The 24123-nt window shown below is 40.9% G+C and overlaps 2 protein-coding genes across 3 annotated transcripts in view; one reads left to right on the top strand and one right to left on the bottom strand.

Moving 5' to 3' along the window:
- The window catches only part of Tpr (translocated promoter region, nuclear basket protein), a 59714-nt gene extending 55463 nt beyond the window's left edge, over window positions 1–4251 (top strand). The window contains 6 exon segments of the mRNA XM_036202759.1: window positions 300–395; window positions 515–671; window positions 1253–1331; window positions 1333–1372; window positions 3290–3385; window positions 3870–4251. Of these exon segments, the coding sequence (XP_036058652.1) occupies window positions 300–395; window positions 515–671; window positions 1253–1331; window positions 1333–1372; window positions 3290–3385; window positions 3870–3925 (524 nt within the window). The 3' untranslated portion in view covers window positions 3926–4251.
- Window positions 4117–19858, bottom strand: Prg4 (proteoglycan 4). 2 transcript variants are annotated; one of them, XM_036202760.1, is made up of 12 exons: window positions 19783–19858; window positions 16702–16824; window positions 15269–15388; window positions 12881–13024; window positions 12212–12331; window positions 8494–10611; window positions 7814–7891; window positions 6531–6667; window positions 6133–6289; window positions 5536–5736; window positions 5070–5195; window positions 4117–4214 (listed from the first exon to the last, which is right to left on the bottom strand). In XM_036202760.1, the coding sequence occupies exons 1-12, from the start codon at window positions 19856–19858 to the stop codon at window positions 4117–4119; spliced, it is 3498 nt and encodes a 1165-aa protein (XP_036058653.1). The 2 variants fall into 2 exon arrangements, with proteins under 2 accessions (XP_036058653.1, XP_036058654.1); XM_036202761.1 differs by lacking the exons at window positions 12212–12331; window positions 12881–13024 and having other exon boundaries at window positions 8494–8585; window positions 10521–10611.
- Window positions 19859–24123: the final 4265 nt, after the last annotated feature.

Below are 24123 nucleotides of genomic sequence, written 5' to 3'. Positions count from 1 at the left end.
CTTAACAAAAGTACTTGTGTGTGTGTGTGTGTGTGTGTGTGTGTGTGTGTGTGTGTGTGTGTGTGATGAATATATTCTAATATGAATAAAAGAGGCATTTTTGCTAATTATTTGGAGGTACTTTAATTAGTGTTAAAGAGTTTTTAAAAAGTGTTGAATATGTACTGAGCTTGATTTTTTTGCTTGATGGAGCAACTAAATTATGAGCTTCACAAGAAAATTATACACTTGGTGCTACTTCTTTGCTTTGGCTTTTTTATGTTCTTTTAGTCACTCACTGATACTCACATTGTCTTTAGGTTTGGGAATGTATGAAACGCCCCTCTTTTTGGCTCATGAGGAAGAGTCTGGTGGCCGCAGTGTTCCCACTACACCTCTCCAAGTAGCAGCTCCAGGTTGGTGCCAGACAAATGAGGACATTTTGTTTCGTTGGTGACATAGAACCCCATAGAATCTGTTCTGGCTCAAAATTAATGACTCACAAAGGTAACTGTTTATTCTCTTTCTTTCTAAGTGACTGTGTTCACTGAGAGTACCACCTCTGATGCTTCAGAACATGCCTCTCAGTCTGTTCCGATGGTGACAACGTCCACAGGCACTTTATCCACGACAAATGAAACCACAGCAGGTGATGACGGAGATGAAGTGTTCGTGGAGGCAGAGTCTGAAGGGTATGATTTTATTGTGTAGTTATTTATGTTGTCATAATTGTTTGCTTTAGCAAGCAAATACGTCAGAGTCTGTTTTCAATGGTATCCTAGTCTGTGGATAAGCCCAAGACCATATTTGGAAAAGCTACTTTGCATTCACCTTCAGAATTTAGGGTTACTATGAGAGATGATTTTAAAAAGCATTATTGAAAACTTTCTTTCATTCTAAGGAAACAGAAATAATTTGCTAAAAGGAGCCCATGGAGAGTTAAGTTTCTAATTGGAATTTAATTGTTGTTAAGTTGAAAGTTTGTACTTTTTTAATAGTCAGAAACATTGCTGATAGAACACATTTCCTGCTTAGAGCTCAAGGACTCAATTTTCTTTGACAATGCTTCATAAGTCAGGTCTACTGGGGTATAATAATAAGGTAAAAAGCAAGTCTGTTTGTATTCTTTAACATTAGTACTTAATCTGGGGAAGATTGTAAGTTCCACTGAGAATATTAGCTGTTACTAACTGTATACAAAATAAATCAAAAAGAATTTGGGATACATTCTCAAATCAGTTTTACATTTTCTAATCAACATTTATTTTCTTAGTATTAGTTCAGAGGCAGGCCTAGAAATTGACAGCCAGCAGGAAGAGGAGCCTGTGCAAGCATCTGATGAATCTGATCTTCCCGTCAACCAGCCAGGACCCTCCTTCCAGCTCTTCTGTGGGTAAGTACTGTGCCCATGGAGCATGCATTCATTGCCCTTGTCTACAGAGATACTTACCAGAGACATCTCTCTCATGTCCACACCCCTGACTTTTAAAACACATTGCTTAATTTTATCATTAATAGGAACTTACATTATTATTACAAGGCTATTCTGGCATTGATAATCAGAAGCATGGAGAAGGTAGATCCATACAAGAGTAGTTCACTTATATTTTATCCAGATAAATGTGTCAGCACAGGTCCTATAAAATATTTGGGTTTCTTAACTGTGCTGCTAACATTCTGGTTTCTTCTCGGATCGTCTGTCTAAAGGTGCTACTTGAATTGGAGTGGGTGGTTGTATTGGGAAGGAATCAAGGGAGTGTTTTCCTAGTTCTTCTGTTTGAACCAGAGCAGCTTTGATTTGAGGGTTGGAAGGTGGGACTCCATTCACTTCAAAACCATGTTTGAAATTTACTAATGTAAAGAGTTGTCTTCAAGTTTTTTAATTTAACTTTGGAAAGATTATGTCTTCCAATAATAAAAGTTAGTTCTATGGGCTTTTTTTTTTTTTTTTTTTTTTTTTTTTTTAATGGCATCTTTTGAGGATTGACAATGTTTCAGACTATTCTCATATACTGTTCTCACAACAACCCTTTTTGGTGGGGATCCATTCCCATATTTTAAATAGGGGGACTAAGGCTTAGAAAGGTTAAATTACTTCACAAGGTCATATAGCCAATAAACTATAAGCCAGGATGCAAGTTTGTCCAAAATTTCTTCCTCTCCCTCTTGGTTGCTTTTCTGACGTGTCGATCAATGGGCTTACATCTCTAGGTTCAATTCTTATATTAATATTTTGGCAGCTAGCTTCTTTATATATCCACATTTCTTACTGCATTTTATAGTTAGAACTGAAAAAAAATATGTATGTAACTCTCAGTTTTATGTACAAAAGGATCAGAAATTAAGTATAATTATTAGCCCTGTTGAGGTTCTCTGAGAATTGTCTTTCCTCAGTAGTAGAAGTAATACTAGTTATTAAAGTAGCCCTTGCATGAGAAAATGTGGTGGGTTGTTACTGGAAAATAGACTGTCTTTAATACTAATTTCATTCTCCATCTGGGTACTCATTCAGCAAAGTTGAATGTCTACCATAGGGAATTTCACAGGAAGTATGGCCAAGTAACTGACATTTGGAAAGGGATCAAAGCTCTGCAGTTGTATAAAGTCCCATAAGCCATTGGGTTGTGTCTGGGCCATTCAAAGTCAGCAAGGAGGGCCTTATGACTGGAGAGTCTATGAGAGGAGTGGCGGGGGCAGAGTCAGGCAGACCTTCACAGTTGTTCGTAGGGTTTCATGGGGCTAGAACACAGTTGAGGTTCTTCACGTAGATGAATGTAATATTGCAGTTGCTTTGACCATGGTGTGTAAAGAGACTAAATTTCATAATGAACAGAAACAGACAAACTTGGAAGCTGTTGAATGTGAATGACCGTGACTTGGACAAGACATAGATAGATGTGTGGTTGTGGTGAGTTTATTTAAATTTGAGCTGGCAGGATTTGCTAATGATTAGATCTCAGGTATTAGCCAAAACTACAAGTCAGATATCTTCTAGTAGTCTGTCTTCTCTGGGACTTGATTCTTAGTTACCATAATATACCCTGCCCCTGGGACCACGTGTATACCTGAGTAGTTGACTAAATAAGCTCCAATGTTTTTTTCTCTAGGTAGAGTTTTTGATGCTGTTTTTGTTTTTTTTACTTTCTACTGTACCATTTGTGTGTGTGTGTGTGTGTGTGATTGTTTAGTTTCCTTCCCTCGTAAGAGCAAAGTTAAGCAGGCCCATCTGAATTTGTCTGTGTGTTGATCTAGTAATTGTGGCTGCTTTGTTGGTTACCTCACCTTCCTTATACCTTAATGCTTTCTTCAGATACTAGCAGTAGTCAGCCGAAGCCTTTCCGACGAGTAAGACTTCAGACAACATTGAGACAAGGCGTCCGTGGCCGTCAGTTTAACAGACAGAGAGGTGAGTTCCAGACATACCAGTTATGATATGTGAATAATAACATGTACTAGTTTCTAAAGGAAATCCTAAGGATTGATTCATAGTTACATGATGATAATGTGATACTTAACAACCAGAAAGCTTCTTTAGGCACTTTACTTGTCATAGTTATAAAATGAATGTGTTCTTACATACAATTGGTACCTTTTATTTCATTGGATCCCAGAAGGATTTGGAGAATCTAAAGTGTTAGTGTGCTGTGTGTTCAGTGTACTAGCTCTACCTGTATTCTTAGGATGTTAGGTACTTTTTGTGCAATAAAAGTTTTGTAGCTGTTGTAGCTAGTAAAGGAGTACAAGATTTTAGTATTTCCATGTTTTCTAATGTAACTCACTAGACTATTTATAACAACTGTTAGTCAACATGGGGAATATCTTTTAATATCTATAATATCTTAGATATTTCTACTGAACATGAGATTACCTTTTATTACTTCCTTCTACAGGTGTAAGCCATGCAATGGGAGGAAGAGGAGGACTGAATAGAGGGAATATTAATTGATCTGTAAACTACAGCACCTGTGAATAAGATTGACAAATCTGTTTTAATATAATGATTGTCAAGTTGAGAAGTGTTTTGTATTTAAATAGGTATGCTCATTTCAACATTCTTTATTAATAAAATGTATTTCAATGTCAAAATTTATCACTGTCTTCTTTGTTTCCGTTTGATGACTCTTCTTTGTGCATAAGCTAAGGGCAGTTGTACCAGGCTTTGGAGAGAGTCTGCCCAGAACGAGTAGTAATTGCTCTCGCTGTTCTAGTTGGCACATCGATGTTGTAGTACTGATCTAAGGAGAAAAGAAGGCATCTTTTTAATTAAAAGGAAGGAAAAACACTTGTTCATGTTGATTATTATGTTCAAAGTCAGTATCATTTCAGTATTAAAAGTGATTTTTAACTTCCTGACAAAAAATCATTTGTGTGATGGAATGATCTTTCAGCATCTTTCAAGTAATACTAGGTTCAACTCTGCTTTTTGAAGTAAGTATTAAAGAATCAAGATGATCTAAGAGATGATTCATTTGGCTTTTACCGCTCTTAAAGTAGACTTCTTAGGCATTCATATTACAGAATCGTGGGCAGAATAATTTAGGTAACTGGTCTTTCCAAACATACGTGTCCTGGGTAATAGAATTGAGTTACTAAAACTGGGTCCATGAATGTCTTGTACACCTTGTAGACTGTATTGACATGTGGGATCTTTTTTGTTGTTGTTGGTTTGGGGTGGTTTTTTTTGTTTTGTTTTTTTCGAGACAGGCTTTCTGTGTAGCTTTGGAGTCTGTCCTGGAACTCGCTCTGTAGCCCAGGCTGGCCTCAAACTCACAAAGATCCGCCTGCCTCTGCCTCCCGAGTGCTGGGATTACAGGCGTGCGCCACCACCGCCCGGCTACATGTGGGCTAAGTGCCGCTCCTGGTAGAAACAAGGTACTGTTTCTCCTGCTCTCCTAGCAGTGTGGTAGACCTGAACTGCCCTCCCTCCAGGTAAATGAAGTGGGTGCAGCAGTCTCCCTTCACGCTGAGTAAGCACTGAAGTTGAGTGCCTTCCTTCCAGTCATGATTGCACACTTGCCCTTTCCACTTAAACTATGTTTGTGCTTCCACAAGTGAGATCGTCTTGGGAAGGTCGCAAACTTGGTCCTTACCTTTAGAAAAGGCGTAGTAATCGTAGCCGTCGGGTTTTCTGACGTTAGGCAGTGCTATTGCCGAGGTAACAACACTTGGAAACCCTCTCCACAGTGTGCTCACTTTAACTTCATTATGGAGGAAACCTGCAGAATTTGTCGTAAAGGTTTGAAAGAGTCTACAGCCTCAGAGCTGCACAAGCCCAGGTTCCCAGTGTGTTCTCTGCCGTGACAGCCATCAACACTCATTTCTAGAAAGACTGTCTTGAGGGTTACAGATTTGTATACAGTGCTTGTTGGCCTTTTATAATTAAGAGACTTAAATAAACTACTTTCTTTACCCACAAAGAAAAACAAAGAATTGATCTTTGGTTATTATTCAGTAAGGCCAATGGATTTGTTTTACATTCGTGAGTTTAAGTTGTTAGCACTTTTTGACCGGTAATCTCATTTGTGATCAGAATTCTTGATGGGATGGAAACATTACCCTTGTCTTGATAAGCAACTCTCATGGGCATCGAGTAATGGATTCTGAAGGTGTGTGTCTGGAGAGGTCCGACAGCACGCTCAAAGCGGCGCCTCCTGACCTGCGCCGCTCCCCTGTACACGGAGTAGTTTATAACGGGCCTCTTTCCAGTGCACTTTCTCATGGGCTCATGTTTATAAGTGTACTGCTGTATGTTGCCACCTGTTACATATTAGGAAAACCACATTGCAAACAAAAACTCAGGTTAATCCACACAGAAAGGAATGGGTTAAGATTGTCTTTACGTTTTGGTTGTGTTTCATAAATACAGAGTTTTTTTTTTTTAATAATGGCTATTGTTAATTGAATAGTTAATTGAAAAATATTCTTGAAATACAATAATTATTAAGACCTGAAGTGTGTGTTGAACAAATGAATTCAACAAATTGCCTAACACAGAGTCAATGATAGCATTCTTTTTATCAGACCCAGATGTTCTGCCAGTCACATTGCAGGAGATCTAAATAATTCTTATGTCCTATAATATTTTTAGCAATGAGACATCAAAGCGTCAGTTCTTAAAGAGGAGTGTCACATTGGCAGTTGGGTGGTACGTACCTCTCTTGAAGAAGTACACAGATTCAGGCCTGTCATTGTACTTGGCTATTGACAGAGCCGCCACTACCTTCCCTGTCAGTCCCCCGAAGCCTTTGACAATTTGTTTAGGATACCCAGCATCCTGTACGTCATTGGTGAAGCGCCAGTACTGAGAATCCTGGTTGTTTAAAAGAGAAAACAATGGTAAAGGCTCTTGTAGACACGGTTCTGGAGTTCGTTCTCAGATTGAAGTGTAGGGAGATGACGATAATGTGGTTGACTTTGAATAAACAGATGGTAAGTACTATCAAATTGCTGCTTTTGAGAGAACAAACAGTCCATTGTCTCAAATGGACGGTTAAGGTGGTGTTAGGACAAGGTGCAACTGCATCCTTGTTTCCAAGCAATACTTGTGTTACCTTAAAGAAGAAAGTTTTCCCTTCACAGTTGCATCTAGTGAAAACAGTGTCAATAGGAGAAGGAATACCCCAGACTTCTGTAATTCTGCGCGGTGGAGATGGGGGTCTGAATGGATTTAGCATCCAGAAATAATGACCTAAAAAGTAAAGAAACGAGTCAGCCTTCAGTCTGAATACTAAAATATGTCCCCACAGAAGAAAAAATGGAAAAGAATGATTATCAAGAAAAATGGATTCAATGTGTTAACTGCCCAGAAGAAGTAGAGCCTTGTAAGAAAGAGAAAATTTGTGTATTTCTAAGATATTTCTTAAACCCACAATTTAGGAAAGGAGATATTTTGAGATATTTTAGTTCCTATGTTTTAAGTTTTTAAATTTAATTTTAGAGGGTTTTGAGACAGTCTGTGAACACCAGGCTGGCCTTGAACTCACAGAGATCCTACCTGCTTCCAGCTTCTGAGTATTGGAATTATGAGAGTATGCTACTGTACACCCATCCTGATTTTAATTTTATTTTATTTTATTTTATTTTATTGTATGTATGTGTGGACACTTGCAGGGTGCATGTGGAGGTCACAGAACAATTTGAGAGTTGGCTTTTCGCCCCTCCCTCCATGTAGGTCTCAGATCAATACAGGTCATCAGGCTTGACAGTGGGTCCCTTCATCCACTGAACCATCTCACCAGCTCAGTTTCTACTTTCTCTAAAAAGATTTTTTTGCCATTGTGACGTATAGCTCTCTGGGTTTCAGTGTTTTTTCTTTATAGAATTAGAGTTATAACAATGACTACTAAAATTTCTTGAACCTTTACTACATATGATTTGTTTTCATTCACACTTAACCTGTGTTCTAAGAATACTAAAATAGCAGTCCATGGGAAATGTACTTAATCCTCTGTAACTCTCAAAAAGAACAACTTTTCTTACCTCACAATGGAGGCATAATTTTCTAAGAAAATTGGTCAGGGAATGAGATCTCTTGTCATTTCATTTAGTTTGAAATTGACACTGAATTCCTATTTGAGTCGAAAATGAATATATTTTTACACAATTACTTTTGTAATATATAATGTGTGTATATATTATCAATAAAATTAAAATTACTGTGTTTAAAAACGAAACCTTCAATAATAATTCAAGTATTTGTGCTTAGGTGTCTAAATTAATCAGTCCAATATTTTCAGTTTCCCTTTCAAAAATACAGTTCAAATTCGCACCCTCGTGACTGTCCTCAGGAATGCCAACACAAAACAAAAAGTACAGTTACACATTCATAGCTCACCTCGAAATGCAACTAACGTCCCATTGCGCAAAGTAGTCAGTCCATCCACTGGCTTACCATTGCATAAATTGGTCTCATCTGAAACAAACAAAAATTAATACAGAACAGAATGGGGAAAGCAATTTGTTGTTTTCAAATCCTTCACAGGATTCCGTTTCCTGTTTACCCGTCTAAACCGTCTAAAGTCTAGTAAGGTGAAAAGGAAGTGATAAGGTTCCATAATTCCTCTTACCTATTGTGATTCAGGAGTATTACATAAAAATAATAGTGAGGTGTAAGGTTATCCAGATCTTCATTCACATGATGTATTTATTAGACATTTGAACTGTTTTCAGTCACTGACTTTTGGGGTTGATTTTGAAAAGGAAATGGGTTTTTTTTTCTTTGCATTATGCTCTCTAAAGGATAATAAAGTCCTAACTAAATTATTTTGACATTATATATCCTATTTCTGCTTATATACCCTATTTCTGCTTCCAACAGATACATCCGGACTTTGCCAACACTAAATTTCTGTTGTTAATTACTACTCAATGTCCCGGAGACTAAATAGACTGATTATTCATACTCTGCACACCTGTAGAGAAGCTGTAATCAAACTTGATAAGTTCACTAATTAGAGCTCTCGATCCTGCATCTCCATAGAGAGATACTACAACAGAGTAACTGATTCTTAATACCTGAAAGCATGGGATTGATGTTCATGCCGTGGTTGAGTGTGCTGGCCATGTTATCATTGCCTGGAATAACAATGGGGGATAACACAGGGGGGCTGGGAATCATTACACGTTTTCCTCCTTCACCTCCTTCCGCATCTTCATGATCGAGGTTTACTTCAGCTGCTTCTGAGTTTGGAGTTTGGTTAGGGCTGGCGGTGGTTGGTAACACGACTTCTAAGGGGGTGGTGTTCACTTCAGGCATTGCTGGAGTTGTCTTTACAGGAGATGGTGTGGTTTTTGGTTTTCTCCCTTTTGGCTTTTTGGTAGAGGTGGGCTTCTTGGGTGCTTTTGGCTTTTTGGTAGAGGTGGGCTTCTTGGGTGCTTTGGTTGGTTTCTGGGGTTTTGGAGGTGTCTTAGAATCATCAGAATCTTCAGGTGCAGGGGTCGGTTCTTCAGGTTTGTTCAGAGTCTCTTCAGTCGGCTCCGGTACTTTGGGTACGAGAGTAGTTGCTTTCATGGTAGTTTTTTGGGGTGATGTGGTTTCTTGAGTTGTAGGTGTTACTTGTGTGGTGGTACTTGATTCAGATTTGGTAGTCTCTTCTGGGGTAATTGTTGTCTTAAGGGCAACAGTTGTAGTTTTGGGTGTGTCTTTTTCTGTTGTCTTCTCTTTAGCTGCTATCGTTTCAGGTTCGCTTACCTCAGGAGTCGGTTCCTCAGGGGTGCTGGGTTCAGGCTTCTTTGTGGTAGTGGGCTCAGGCTCCTTAGGGGTGGTGGGTTCAGGCTCCTTAGGGGTTATGGGAGCTGGTTTCTTGGGGGTGGTGGGTTCAGGCTCCTTAGGGGTTGTGGGAGCTGGTTCCTTGGGGGTGGTGGGCTCAGGTTCCTTGGGGGTGGTAGGAACTGGTTCCTTGGTGGTGGGTTCAGAATCCTTAGGGGTTGTGGGAGCTGGCTCCTTGGGGGCGGTGGGCTCAGGTTCCTTGGGGGTGGTGGGAGCTTGTTCCTTGGGTGTGGTGGGCTCAGGTTCCTTGGGGGTGGTGGGTTCAGGCTCCTTAGGTGTTGTGGGAGCTGGCTCCTTGGGGGTGGTGGGCTCAGGCTCCTTAGGTGTTGTGGGAGCTGGCTCCTTGGGGGTGGTGGGCTCAGGTTCCTTGGGGGTGGTGGGCTCAGGCTCCTTAGGTGTTGTGGGAGCTGGCTCCTTGGGGGTGGTGGGCTCAGGCTCCTTAGGTGTTGTGGGAGCTGGCTTCTTGGGGGTGGTGGGTTCAGGCTCCTTAGGTGTTGTGGGAGCTGGCTCCTTGGGGGTGGTGGGCTCAGGCTCCTTGGGGGTGGTGGGTTCAGGCTCCTTAGGGGTTGTGGGCTCAGGCTCCTTGGGGGTGGTGGGCTCAGGCTCCTTGGGGGTAGTGGGCTCAGGCTCCTTGGGGGTAGTGGGCTCAGGCTCCTTGGGGGTAGTGGGCTCAGGCTCCTTGGGGGTAGTGGGCTCAGGCTCCTTGGGGGTGGTGGGTTCAGGCTCCTTAGGCATCGTGGGAGCTGGTTTCTTGGGGCTGGTGGGTTCAGGCTCCTTAGGGGTAGTGGGCTCAGGCTCCTTGGGGGTGGTGGGCTCAGGCTTTTTGGTAGTGGGCTCAGGCTCCTTGGGGGTGGTGGGTTCAGGCTTCTTGGGCGTGGTAGGAGCAGGTTCCTTGGTTGTAGTTATAGGCTTCTTGGTGGTGGTGGGAGCTGGTTCCTTTGTAGTAGTGGGCACTGGCTTCTTGGTGGTAGTAGGAGCTGCGTTCTTGGAGGCGGTAGGTGTGGGAGCGTCAGCTGTGGGGGCAGCATCTTTATTCTCTGCACTCCGTATCTCTTTAGCTGAAGTCGTTTTCTCTTTCTTACTGGCAGAAGTCTGTTTGTTCGTCGTAGAAGTCTCCTTCGTTTCAACGGTTGTCTCTTTATTGGAAGTTGAAGATGCCTCTTTGGTAGTCTCAGAATTAGGTGCAAGACTGGGTTTAGCACTTGCTGGTTTTGCTGCTGTGCTCTTGGGAGATGGAGTGGTAGGATTGTCAGGAGGTGGCGTGAGCTTGGACTCAGCATTATCCAGTCCACTTCCAGCTTCATCTACAACTGGTGCTTCTGGATTAGGTTCCTTTTTAGGGGTGTTTTTCTTGTTATCTTTTACTAGAGAAAAAAAATAGAAGTTGTTATTTTGAATACTTTTTTCCCCTTTAATGGTAACATAAAGATCATAGCCATATCGTTGACTAGCTATGTGTCTGTAGGCAAATTGCTAACCTTTAATGTCTGTTAATATATGGTAAAAAGGTAAAGTTTTTATCTTTGGAGGCTTTTTATTGAGTAAATGAGGTAAATGGAAGAAAACCACCAATGAAACCCTAAACATAAATACGTGGAAGACAGTGGCAGCTTGAAGTCAACAAAGTGATCAGCAGCATGAATGCATGTCTGTGTTAATGCTCATTCCCCCTCACCTGCTCCCCCATGCCACCCACCCCCATTCCGGTATTCGATGCTGTCCCTTCTTCCTGGAAACTTGATTCCAACCTCTTGTAGTTTCTTTGCACTAATTCCCACAAAGGCCTCTCCAACCGACTGAGGATCTGGTCCCATTCTTTCCAAGGTTTCTGTTGAACCTAGTCACCCTCCATAAGGCTACTGACCGCTCTTTTCAACTGCACCGATAAACTCGATAGTCCCTGAAGACATAGGTAATCAGGATGCAATTAGGATGCTGGGGCAATAGACTGTACTTAAGATTCCCCATAGCAGCTACTCCTTGGGGAGCTACTAAGCCCAAAAAGCTTTTCACTGAGATGAAATCTGTTTAGCAAACTTGTACTGCACTTCCATTGTGCAGGATTCTTGGAATGACTTGAAGTTAGAATATCTGGCTATCAGGCTAGAGAAGGTTATAGAGAAACTACGACCATCCAGAGAAACATTGTTCAAAATTCCAGTACTTACTAGAGAAAGAATGTATTTTAGAATTTCAGGAAATACAAAGAACAAGTAAAATAGAATCTCTTTTCAGGAAATATATTCTTTAACTTGCAGAGAGAAGTGAGACAGATACGTTTTTTTCTTAAAGGTTAGGAAAGCCGGGTGGTGGTGGAGCACGCCTTTAATCCCAGCACTTGGGAGACAGAGCCAGGTGGATCCTGTGAGTTCGAGGCCAGCCTGGGCTACAGAGTGAGTTCCAGGAAAGGCTCCAAAGCTACACAGAGAAACTCTGTCTCAAAAAAAAAACAAAAACAAAAACAAAAACAAAAAACAAAACAAAAAAAACCTAAAAAGTAAATAACAAATAAATAAAGGTTAGGAAAATAATAAAGATAATCTTGCCTTTCCCTGGAGGTTTAGCAGAATGTCAAGGACTAATGTTGGGAAAGCACTGGGTTTTTGTTCAATAAACCATAGAAGGGAAAACAAAGGCTGGAGGCAGAGAGGAAAGAGAAGACACAGTGGTCTGCTAGACAGGAATTGCAACAGACTGCCACAAACTATTGTCTCTGGTACCAGCCTTGCTTCCAGTCACTACTACAGCATCTTCAGATCCCTTGAAGCAAAAGGGTGGCTTAGCTGCTTACCACTGAGTCTCTGTAAGTTGTCTTCATTTGGTACTTTCTAAACTGAGTGTTTCCTTGGTTACATACTCCCCAAATACTGAGATCGCAAACCGTTCTATCAACACATCACTTTTTGAAAAATGATTGTTTAACATGGCATTGATAGAGTCTTTGATCTTTATCAATGCTCAAACCTTTTGGTTTCTTCTGTAATTCTCTATTAGCTGAATTTTTGGAAGACTTGATTTTCCGAATAGTTGAAGAGGAAGAGGAGGAGGAGGAGGAAGACTCTTGATTTTCAGAAACAGAATGTTCTATAAATCAAATAAAAAGTTGATCACACCAACTGTGATTTAAAACAAAACAAAGCACACAGAACTGCTGGTCTGCACACAACAAGAAATGCTGATAACTGGTCTTCCAGAGTTGTAGTCTGCTGTCATGTTGTGGGTAACACAACTACTCACTTTTTAAAGCTGTAGATCAAAAGCAAGTCACCTGAGTTGATAGTATATACTAACAATGTGACTTTCTCCTGATTTTCCCACACCTGCTAAAAGTTACACAATCTAATTCTATTAAAAAAAATTGAGAAAAAAAATCATGTTTTCATTTTTTACAGTGAGATTTGCCTCTTCTGATGAGGACCACCCATGCTTGGTTTGGTAAATAAGGACTATAAATATCCAAGGGGTTATATTTTGACTTAAATTTTAACTTAAGTCAAGTAAACACAAAAAATAAAATATGATGAGCCCTTCATGACTCAAAAGGTTACCCTCTGAGGATATTCCTAAGAATAGTCCACCTACAGGATATTTCGGCTCAGAAATCTCCTGTAGTGATGTCTGACATCTTCCTACCTTCTGTTATTTCCTCTGATTCTACAACTTTCTTAGTCTTCTTTTTTGGTGGTTTGGGTGAGCGTTTGGTGGTTGATTTGATGATGGGAGGTGCTCCTGGAGGCGGAGGTGCAGTCTTTGGAGGTGGTGATGTGGGGTTATGCACTGAGGCCAAGCAAGACAGGTTGATTAACATCCAGTTTAGAGTCATCAGCAGTGCTAACTGAAAAGCAGGGATGCATGTGGCTTCGAGAGGAGACACCGCTAAATGTCAGTACAGGACAGCTGTAGCAACACGAATAACCCCAGTACTTCTGAGGACACATTACTATAAAATAGTCATTCTCAAACTGTGGGCAATTAAGATAGAAAGCAGTTTCAGGAGGTCAATGCTCTTAATGATAGTCATATGCTTCTCTGGGTTTCTACCTTTTTGACCTTGGAATAAGCCAAACTATTGAACATTTTCCCATCTGTAAAGTGAGATGTGTATTCAACATTTCTGAAGAGGAAATGCCCACCTAAAATAAGTTGTAATTCTATGAGTTTCATCTATCTTGCCATCATCCCACAATTACAAAAATAACACTGCATATGGATAATGGGAAAAATCATGCCTTAGTCAACTCTAATATATTTTTCCTGTTTCATGTGCATTTGAGTCAAATAATGCCAGTTTGCCTTGATTTTTATTATAAAAGTTGTACAGGCATATCTTGAAGATTTCCCACCTCTGTGTTATGCTTTTCCACAAATGAATTGCCTTTCCCAAGTTAACACAAACTAATGGTTTGGTGTGTGTCTTCTGTGCCTTCTATTCCCTCCTCCCATTTTTAATGTCTAAAAGTGGGAGCATGGGGCATCCCTGGGCATAAGAAGAAAGGAGAGGGACTTGGAAGGGAAGAAAACAGCAGTGGAGATGGGGAAGGTAAGAGTTACATCCATCCGCTGCTCCCACCATCTCCAAACTCTTCTGACTTCCAGGAACTGGGCACTGTACCTCGCCCTCTTTCTCCTCCCCCTAACAAAATGCCAAGTTGAGTAATAGCTCTGCCGGGTACTAGTTAGTGATCGTGGCCAAAACAGATAACCTTTCGGGCTTCTCTCTACCCATGTTGGGAGGCAATTGGGTTGATATCACTCCTGTTAGTTCTCCAAATGTTGAAATTTTTAGATAGATTCCAATAACCAGTGTCTATAGCAACCTTGAAACAACTTGGCAGTTCCAATACTATTTTTAATGAAGTTCTGAAGCTCTGGATAGTTCTTTTACTTTCAGTTGGGAACCTGACTGTCTTCCTGAAATCTGTGAATGGAGTTGCCTTGTGTTGCCTCCATTCATTCCACTTCCAGCCTAAACCTCAGGTATACCTCAGAAGCACAAAGTACTATGTGTATTTCAAATGCTCTGTCTGTGTCTTCACTCGGTCTTCTTTCCTATCCATCCTCTGCCATAATCACTGCTTGGGGTATTTGGGAGGTAGGGTGTTGTTTTGTTTTCTTTCCTTTGGTTTTGGCTTGTCTCTTAGCCAAAATAATTATCAGGGTAGTGAGTAAATATATATCCCCATCACGGTGCCTTCTGAAAGCTGCAGGAATGCTGGGCTCTGGGGTTTTGAAATAAGGGTGTTGTCTCCAGTATTTTTAGAATACTTCCTGTAAAAATATTGAAGAGTTAAGAAACAGCCCTCAACTCTGCTAAGTTTCCATCATTCTAAACAAAGAAGAGACACAGCCTAACAAAAAACATTACCAAACTATGCAAGTCATGCTTTTCTCAATTTTACCTCCACAGATATTCACATTTTCACAAAGAATGTTTACGAACAAACAAGGATGGGGCTGTTGTTACACTGTGCAAGTATTCCTTCAGGTTTAATGGCCAGAGAAGGTTTTTAAGTGAGACTCCCTTTGTATTGACTTTGTCCCGAACCAGCTTTGTGTAGAAACTGCTGAGGGGATGGAAGGGGTGGGAAGGAACAAATAATTAATTGAGGTACCAACTTCTTAGCAGATTTGCCTGTAGATTCGATGTGTACAAAGAAGCTGGAAGTGCTCTGCCTTTAAATGTATACTCAGTACAGTAAGGCTCAGAGCAGAGAGCTCTAAGGACAGCTGATTTGGTGCAGTCGGCAGCATTAGGTGGGGCCAAGTTTTAAACTGTAAGAGAAGCACCTTGGGAGATAAAAGCGGGTACACTCAGCCCACATCTCCCTGCTCGTGACTAGAGGTCATTGCGAGGCTCCTGTTGGAAGATGCTCTTCTTTGTCTTTGTGAAACAAAATTATTACGAAGCAGCTCATACGTTAGTGAAATCAAGCCCTCAGATGTGCGTTAGATGTCACTGAAGCCCAGGGGTGTACGGGGCTGGCTGGACTGAGCAGCCCTGGCTGGCACCATGGTTCTTACCTTCTTCGCAGAAGCTGTCATAATCAGCACAGCACTTGCCAAACTCTTTACACTGGGAGTCACAGTCACACTCCCTGCCTCGTGAGAAGGACTCGAAGCAGCGGCCTTTGCAGGAGAGCTCTGCCCACAGCAAAACAGGCAAAGCGGATCATTAGTCTCAGAGCAGCACTTACATGGATGTTGTAGCATTTCTCATCTGCCAGCTGACTAGAGCCCGCTTCTAAGTCTCTTATTTGGAATTTGGAGTACACACATCATCCTGTATTAAAAATTAAATTTAAAAGGATGACGTCCAAATAGAGACAGCCTAAGTCAGGGGAGAAATTTGATGAGTTGGGGCACCATTTCTTTCCTTGTGAAATACCAAGAGACACCCTGATGCTACCTGAGTCCTTTACATGTGAGCACACAATGGAAAACTGGGAAATATCTATATGGCAAACCGCCCTTCATATGAGATCCTTCATCCTCTCCTCACACCACCAACACTCCCTCACACAAATACCATTTCTCTGTGATAGGTTTGCAGTCATTGAATCTTCCTATCTTATAATAACAAATCCCAAGAAACCAGTTGAGCAGGCCACTACCGTTCAGGCAAAAATCATCTACAATGAAGTCACTCTTAAGATGATAAACTGGGCAGAGAATAAGCCTGAAAGGTTTCAGTTAATGCCCATGGTGTAGACTATGACATAGGCCTGTTTGTTCCAGAAAAAAACCTCGGTGGGAGGTACGATGATTTACTCAAGGCTTGCTTGAAATACTTCACTCAACACACAAACTTACAGCACTATTGTTACCACCTCCAAAATCTAATGCAAATATAACTTTTACATATTTTAATTATAGTTTTCATAAATTGAATATTAAATTCGTCTATGTCTATTACAAGAAATGGCCCAAATAGTGTTCAATTGAAATACTACTCATAATTCAGAATGTTTGGGCTTTGAAATTCATCATTTAACCCTGCTACTTGTTTGAGCTTTAAAATATCCTCTTTAGAAACACATTTAATACCCACAATTCAAATAGTATATGTAAGTGTTCTATGCCTATTGATCCCTTTGATGAAACATTCTGAGAGGCTCGATCTCAGCAATCAAAACCCAACTGTTAGTGGAGAAGTCGGCCTTCCTTCCTACTTAATACCTACCAAGTCACATTATTAAGCATCTACTCAAGACATTTTACACGCAAGCAGTTGATACAGATGTGCAAGTGACAAATGCCCAGGCCTCTGTCCACAACCCCAGAAATCAGAAGCTTTGGAGCCAGCCTTAGGTACAGTGAACTTCAACATTTATGCAAGTGAAGGAAAAGGCACTTAAAGAAAGGAGGTGAAAGGGAGAAGGAACAGAGTGGCAAAAGGTCCAAAGCAGGATCAGAAGAGCGGGCTTGACAGATGACGGCCAGCTCTTGGCACATACCTGTAGTGCAGACTCTCTTGAAATCAGGACAGCACTCCATGTAGTGTTGACAGTTATAATCACAGTTGCAGGTGGCATCTCTAGAATACCCTTCCCCACATCTCCCTGCACAGCTTGATAAATCTAAAATTATACAATACTAGGGTAAACATGGCCAAACCACTTAGAAAAGGAGACATCTATTAAGGAGGACAAAGCCACCCAGGAAGGAGAGCCTTACCCAAAGGGCAATGCTGGGAACAGCGCACAGCGATGGACCCAGCTGATATTTGGGTAAGCCTTGGTGTGGCCTCAGTCATGTCATTTTATTCTGCGCTAGATCGGGATGATAAATACGCCATTGAAAGTCAGGCCCAGTAACGCTCTCCTGAGGAGTGACAGTCCTGGGGGAAGGTGTCTGGTATAGCTGCAGAGACTGCTTCCATTGTTATTACCAGGGGCCATGTTTTTGAGCAGCCCCTACGCCAGGTACTGAGCCATCTATTCTCCCCAGAGCTTATGAAAATGGTTCTAAGAAGGTATTAGTAGCCCTCCCTAAGATAAAAAGGGGGACATAGGCCAGGTGATGGTAGCGCACACGCCTTTAAAGCTAGCACTTGGGAGGCAGAGGCTGGCAGATCTCTGTGAGTTCAAGTCCAGCCTGGTCTACAGAGAGAGTTCCAGGACAACCAGGGCTACACAGAGAAACCCTGTCTCAAAAAAAAAGAAAAAGAAAAAAAGAAAAAAAAAACAAATTTTAATAACTTGCCCAGTGACACACAGCTAGTTACTGTATATGTGTGTGTGTGTGTGTGTGTGTGTGTCTATATATAATCTGTGTGTAACTGATCAACGAATATATATTCCTTATTTATACAATCCCTTTACTCTTATAAATGCCCTGATTTTGGATAATCCATTATATAATCATCCTAAACAACTAGCCCATTTCAAATTCAAACTCATGTATCTGAATTTGAACATGAGCCTTCTCCACTAACTGCATTGCCTTTCACTGTCGATGATGAACTCAGAAGAGGCTGGATAGACAAGCGGAGGCTCCTAAGTGCTCTCTGTCAGTAGGAATAAGAGAGAACTCTTAAAATTGGATCTGGGTGTGGATATAAAGGTCATGAACTGAGTGTTTGGGGACAAGCAAACAATAACGACAGTATGGAATAATTAGCCTCAAATATTTCTAAACACCATTTGGCAGATAACACTGCAAAATCCTCCCCAAGAGAAAACAGTGTGGATGTAACAGTGGAATCCACTAGTGGAATGTCCTGATCTGTAAAGGGATATCAAAATACACCGAAAAAAATCTCAAGAGAATCCAGGAAAGTTAAGTCTTAACACATATAAACAATAAAGAGTAGGATAACTTACAGGATGGTTGCTTACATACATATGTGCACAATACATACAAAAATGCATATATAGTGTATGTATATAAATACATATATTATATATAAAGGGAAAAGAATGAGAAGAGGTTGAGAAGGCAAGAAAAGCAGACAAAACAACATCAAAAGATTATTCTTTTACACTTAGCGGATTTCTAAAACAAATCCACTTATTTTTCATAGATGGTCTATTATTGCCTTATGTTTATTGCTATTTATTTAAGCCACTAGCGTGTGGTGTGTGTGTGTGTGTGTGTGTGTGTGTGTGTGTGTGTATGTGTGCGTGCATGCACACGCATGTGTCTGTGTGTGTCTGTGGTACATGCATGTGTGTGTGCCCACGTGGAGGCCAGAGGTTGATCCCAGATTTCTTCCATCACTTTTACCTTGTTTTCTTGGCTAAGATCTCTCACTGAGCCTGGAGCTTGCTCCTGGAGCTAGTCTGCTTGGCCAGTGAGCTTCAGGGTCAGCCTGTCTTAACGCCCAGAGCTCGGGTTGCAGGCCTGTGCTGCTAAACCTAGCTTTTTACCTGGGTGCTAGGGATCTGAAATCAAGTTCTCATGCTGTGTATCTCACAGTTTACTACCAAGCCCATCTTCTCCCAGTCCCACTGATCATAATGATAATTTTACTTATTTAAAAAGAACTTTCACTGAATAAGCACTGTTTCAGAAAGAAAAGGGGTGGCTTAGGAGATACCCAGTGTCATGAGTCTTAATACTAAGTGGGAAAACTGAGAGGTCTGAGACAGAGAATGTGGCTCTCATTCCTCACTCGGCATGTATATTTGGTTTCTGTGTTTCTCCACCTTGTCTTTTCTAGGTGATTCTGAAACTGTGCCTGAGCAAGCAGTCATCTCTCATGTTCAGGTTCAATGAGAATTTTAGACATTTCACCAGAAATGTCTATTTTCAAAATAAAACTTCACTGTAATAATTATGGATATTGATTTTTCTTCTCCCACACTGTGTATGTTAAAGAGAAAAGTTAAGGTTCCATATTGTTATGAATAAACAACTTAAACCTCATGCTGTGTACTCTTTCTTGCCACGGCTATGCTGCGTGGACACCGAGGATCTCCAAATAGGAGTAACATGCTGTCCACCTAGGAATGACTCTGAAGGACTGAACTCTGCAATATTATAATAAGAATGACACTCAGCTCTGTACAAACATATAACAGGATGAACAGTCCCTACAAGGAAGAAAGCGCCTTTCCACTTTAAACACTGTAAACGTACATTATACTGTACTATCTATGTTGACATGACGGTAAAGTAAGTTATTTACAATGATTCATTTGATGTAAATGTTTGGTTAAATTGGTCAACATACCAGCAAGTGTTATTTGAATATTACGTTTTTCATTTCTTTTGATGGTGTTGTGTAGCTCCAGCATAGTTTTCTTATGTACATGTCTGTAATTATTTTTTTAATTTTGGGAAACAGCTAAACAGAGTAGGGACATTATTTTCTATCAAAACTCAGAACTCCTTCAAAGCTCTCACAGTCCCAGAGGGAAAGGTGAGAATTCCAAAATACACAAATGTGCCGTGTGTGTTTCAACGCTAAGGTTGCAAATTGTTAGGCTCAAGCAAATGTATATGTTTCTGAATGTGTTTTCTTGTTGTCAGAAAACCCAACTGGGTGCTTCACAGCAGCGGTTGGATAGAAGCATTATTGGTGGTGAAGTTACCTTGAGATGAAGCTTGTTGAATCAAGAAAGCAGGGAGCAGCAGCGTCAAGCAGATGGGAAGTATTTTCCATCCCATGGTTGTTCTTGGATGCGACACCCTTGCCTGAAATAATAATAAAAGTGTCAGAAACCTGCTCTTTAATCTCACTGCCACATTATGTGCATGGCATGCACAGTGTTCAGAAACTTTCCAAATACAGTTCAATGACAAATCACTCCATCCTTAGAACAAAACTTAGGAGCAATCAGCTTGAATTCCTGAGAAAGTAGTTGATTGTTCTGTTTAATACGTGATACAGAACAAACAAACCACCTCAATTAAACTACCAAGCACTCTAATACCCCAGAATAAGAGCAGAAAATGGGCTTATTTTAAAACTCTGTTGGAGAAGCAGTCTGTACTTACAGTGCAAGGCTTAAATCATATCCCGGAGATAAAATGACCAGCTTCAATAAAGTCAAGTTTAGCAAGAGCAATGGGGCAGTTCTTCCAACTTTCCCTTAACTAGTATAAATTCATAGGCTTCCAACAAGTATCTCACATAACTGTGACTCTTTTCAAACTTTCCAACTCCTGTCCTTTTCCAAATGCATTTAATGAAGACATACTTAACATTACAACAAGCGTGTTAACCTCGACACTTACCTGGAAAAGGAGAGATGAATCTCCCCAGTGTTGCTGGAAGTCTTATATACCGGTGCAAATGGACTGGGATGAACCAATTAGTCCAAAGGTTAGGCAAAGTCAACAATGACAACCTATGAAATCAAGCTGTCCTCATTCTTTGGCCAGGGGCCCAGACGACGAGACTTGGGCAACATCTGGAAAACACTCCCATTAAGAAAAATGACTACCACAAAATAACGTTAGATTTATTGGCCAAAACACATTTCTAATTTCTAAGTGAAGTGAACAAATTGTTCTGAGATGGTGCATCGCTCTGGAAGCCTTGGACTAGAGTGCAAAGCAGCAATTCTAAAATGCTCAATCTGGGACCATTTCTTTTTCTCTTGCCAGTTAAAGCCAGTAAAAGGTGCTTCGGAAACATCTCTAATGCAAGTTTGAGATGAAACGATTATGCCTTTATACCAATAATGTAACATCTTCTTCGAATTCTTATTTTTGTGAAGCATAGAAAAATATGCTCTCAGTTCACCTGGAGGTAAAATACCCACACTCTGGGTTTTCAGGCCTCATTACCATGTAGAAAGCTTGCCGTAAAAATACTATTGAAAATTTGGCACAGTGGCATCTGCCTGTAGTCCCATCTCTCTGGAGGCTGAGGAAAGAAGATCACAAGTGTAGGCATCAGAGACCAGACTGCACATCACAGTTGGACTCTGTCTCAAAAATAAATAATCAAACAACCAACCATAAACTGGAAACTGAATTGGTATTCACCGTGGCCCTTTTATTTAAAACCGGCAGTGTTTAGAAAAGGTCTTTTATGTTCCTAGTGTAGTCTCCTTGCCACAGGAAGTGTAAACCATCTGCCTTTCAGCTCAGCTGGAAACTTTACCCCACTTTCATATACAATGTTCCAGGTCAAGTCTCCCCTAAGTTCTTATCTATGTCTCAGCACCTTCCACGTCAACTCAAGTCACATCTAGGACAACAGTCAACACATGTACTATATTTTATTGGTATTATCTGTGCATCTGTCTCTGAACACCAATAGACACTGATTTCCTGAAGATTCTATCTTAATTCTACTGCCAATGTACAGTTTAGTGATTCACCAAGATAGTGTGTACAAAACGTGTTTGGTGATGCCAACTGTTCTAGCCCCAATTTTGTCATGTATTGTATATTTAATAGGTGTGACATTTAGTTATCACACAATGCCTTTAAGTAGAAATATCATCACCTACATTTTATAAATAAAAAGATAAAAAATGATGAATGAAGAATGTGTGACCATCCTCAGGACCCAGGACTTTGCACTCAAGCTCCATCCTGTTTCTATTATTATATCACACTCTTGAGTAAGCCCATCACTTCAGTCAGTATGTAGTCACTGTATTATATTTTAATCCTTTGTATTTACATGGGCTTACTTCTCAAGTGAATATATAAAGACAATATAGAGGTTGTCCGCTCAACTCTCAGTGATCTTCCACAACACCACCTCACAATCCACAGAGTGACTTCTCTTTAGATGACCTGGCTGCATCTGTCCCAGCTGAGATGACCGAGGGGAGGCATTTGAACTATCTTAGATCAGTGTTTTGTTCTCATGGACACTTGGAGTTAGAATGCAAAGAGGACAAGCCCTTCTGCCAAGAGCGATCTGCAATATGTGAATTTATTCTCATGTTCTAGAGAAAGTTCTTCAGACAGAAATGATGCAAAGGAATGAAGCAGGGACAGGGGGAGATTTCCAGAAGCCTTCTACATCCTGGATACATCTTGTGCCTTAGACTCGACATCTTGTTATATATGTATTTATGGTAAATTTCCCCTTTGGAGAGGAGGCTAAGGAAGGGTCTTGCTACTTTAAGTCATTAAAAAAAATTGTATTATTTACATAAAAGGTCTTGTTGGATGGATTGAAGTGGAATATCTTGCTTCTTAGGCTTACCAAAGTCAAGAAAAGGAAGCAAGAATAAGATCTATACTAAGTCCTGATTTATGCCTTTTAAATTATATGTACTATCATCCCCCTTCTTTATATGAATCTGATAGTGGTGATAAATCACATTTTGGAGGTGTGTGGGGTTTGTGTTTGTGCACATACAAGAAGGCTATAGAAAGACATCATGTCTTCTCCTCAATCCCTCTGCCTTATTCCCTTGAGACAGGCATCTCATTGAACCTAGAACTTGGCTGTTGGCCAGCAAGCCTCAGACTCTTCTGTTTCTCGTACCAGGGCTCCAGGCTTATAGATGGTCAAGCCCAGCTATTTTTGTTGGCCCTGGCAGTTTGAACTTGGGTCTTTATGTTATATGGCAAATGTTCTTACCCATTGAGTACTCTCTCCAGCACCAGAAAATGATGTTTGAAAATTAATTGAATAATATATACTTGTTCTTAAGTAAGGTCCAAGCTTCCCAAACTGACAAAGAAAACAGGTATACACACATATGTATAACCAGTGTAAGCTATACCTTTAAACATACCCATTAATGTATTGTTATTGCCACCTTAATTTTCCACATGTGTCAAAAATGGGAAACTTTTAAATGCCAAGATTAGCTTTACCTAGCTCTATTTACCTTCAAATCAGCTCATTTTAGTGGATAATGAGGCTAATTGGGCTAAGTTCACCCTTGGAGTAGGGAAACATTTTTATCCATCAACTTTTTATATTCTGCAAGCTTTGGCGCACTGAGCCATCTGTGTTACACAGCCATGGTCCTGTTGCTTCATAAGCTTTCCCTTTGAGATTTCATCCCTCATTAAAAGCATTCTGTCAATGTTCATTTCAATCTCATTTAACTGGAATACAAGTTACCTCAGGGTTGGTTTTTGATGTGGAGGGCTGGGAAGAGGGAGTCAAGAGCAATGGAGAGGATAGATATGACACTGAATCGTGTCCCATCCCCAAGGGCTGCTTTCTGCATGAGAATCCTTTGGAGCCTCATTTTCTAGAGTTGCTACCTGCAGGAAGCAGCACAGTGACACCTTCAGAGAACACTCAGGGGTGGCCTCTCTGTGCTAGATTATTTCAGAACATGCTGCTCTTCTCTTCCGTCTCTTATGTCTCCGTCCCTGCTGTCACCTGGTCCTGCAGCCAGCCTGTCTGTGCCTCATGCCTTCCTTCCACCCTTCTACAGCTTTGATGCTCTTCCTTCTAGCAGCAGCCCAGGAAAAAGTGAAGCGTGCCAGGGGGAAACTACAGATGCTAGCTTCTCTGCTGCCACGTTTTGCATGTGACCAGTGTCTCCTTGAGGTGAAAGAACTCTATGTGAATAGAGAGCCACATCTTGGGACTACTCTGTCCATTCTGTTCAAGGCATGATCCCACAGTAGGAAGGAGTGTGTGTGTGTGTGCACATATATACACACATGTATATTTTCCTGGATATTTGACCAAAAGTCTAACCATTAGGTCAGTAAAAGTGTTTCTAAATTTGCTTTGGAGATCACAGTCTCAGTCCTTCCCATCTTTTCTAGCTGTACCTCTAGAGATTACACCCCAGCTTCCCAATCTGGTAGGTGTGACCTCATAGCCATGTTTACTCTGATGAAATACCAATGATTTACACAATTTCCATGTTTCCTAACAAGAAATTGCCTGCCCAGCTTCCTCTTTTTCTCCTTTCTTGTACATTGGACTGCAGACACCAGAGACCAGCCATGGCCATGGGGAAAAAAAAAAGCCAGTGGTCTATGTGAGG

The sequence above is a fragment of the Onychomys torridus genome, chromosome 11 (genome assembly GCF_903995425.1).
Source record: "Onychomys torridus chromosome 11, mOncTor1.1, whole genome shotgun sequence".
In the NCBI taxonomy this organism is placed as follows: Eukaryota; Metazoa; Chordata; class Mammalia; order Rodentia; family Cricetidae; genus Onychomys; species Onychomys torridus.
Note: the sequence above shows the minus strand (reverse complement) of the source record. Positions and strands in the feature narration are given on the sequence as shown.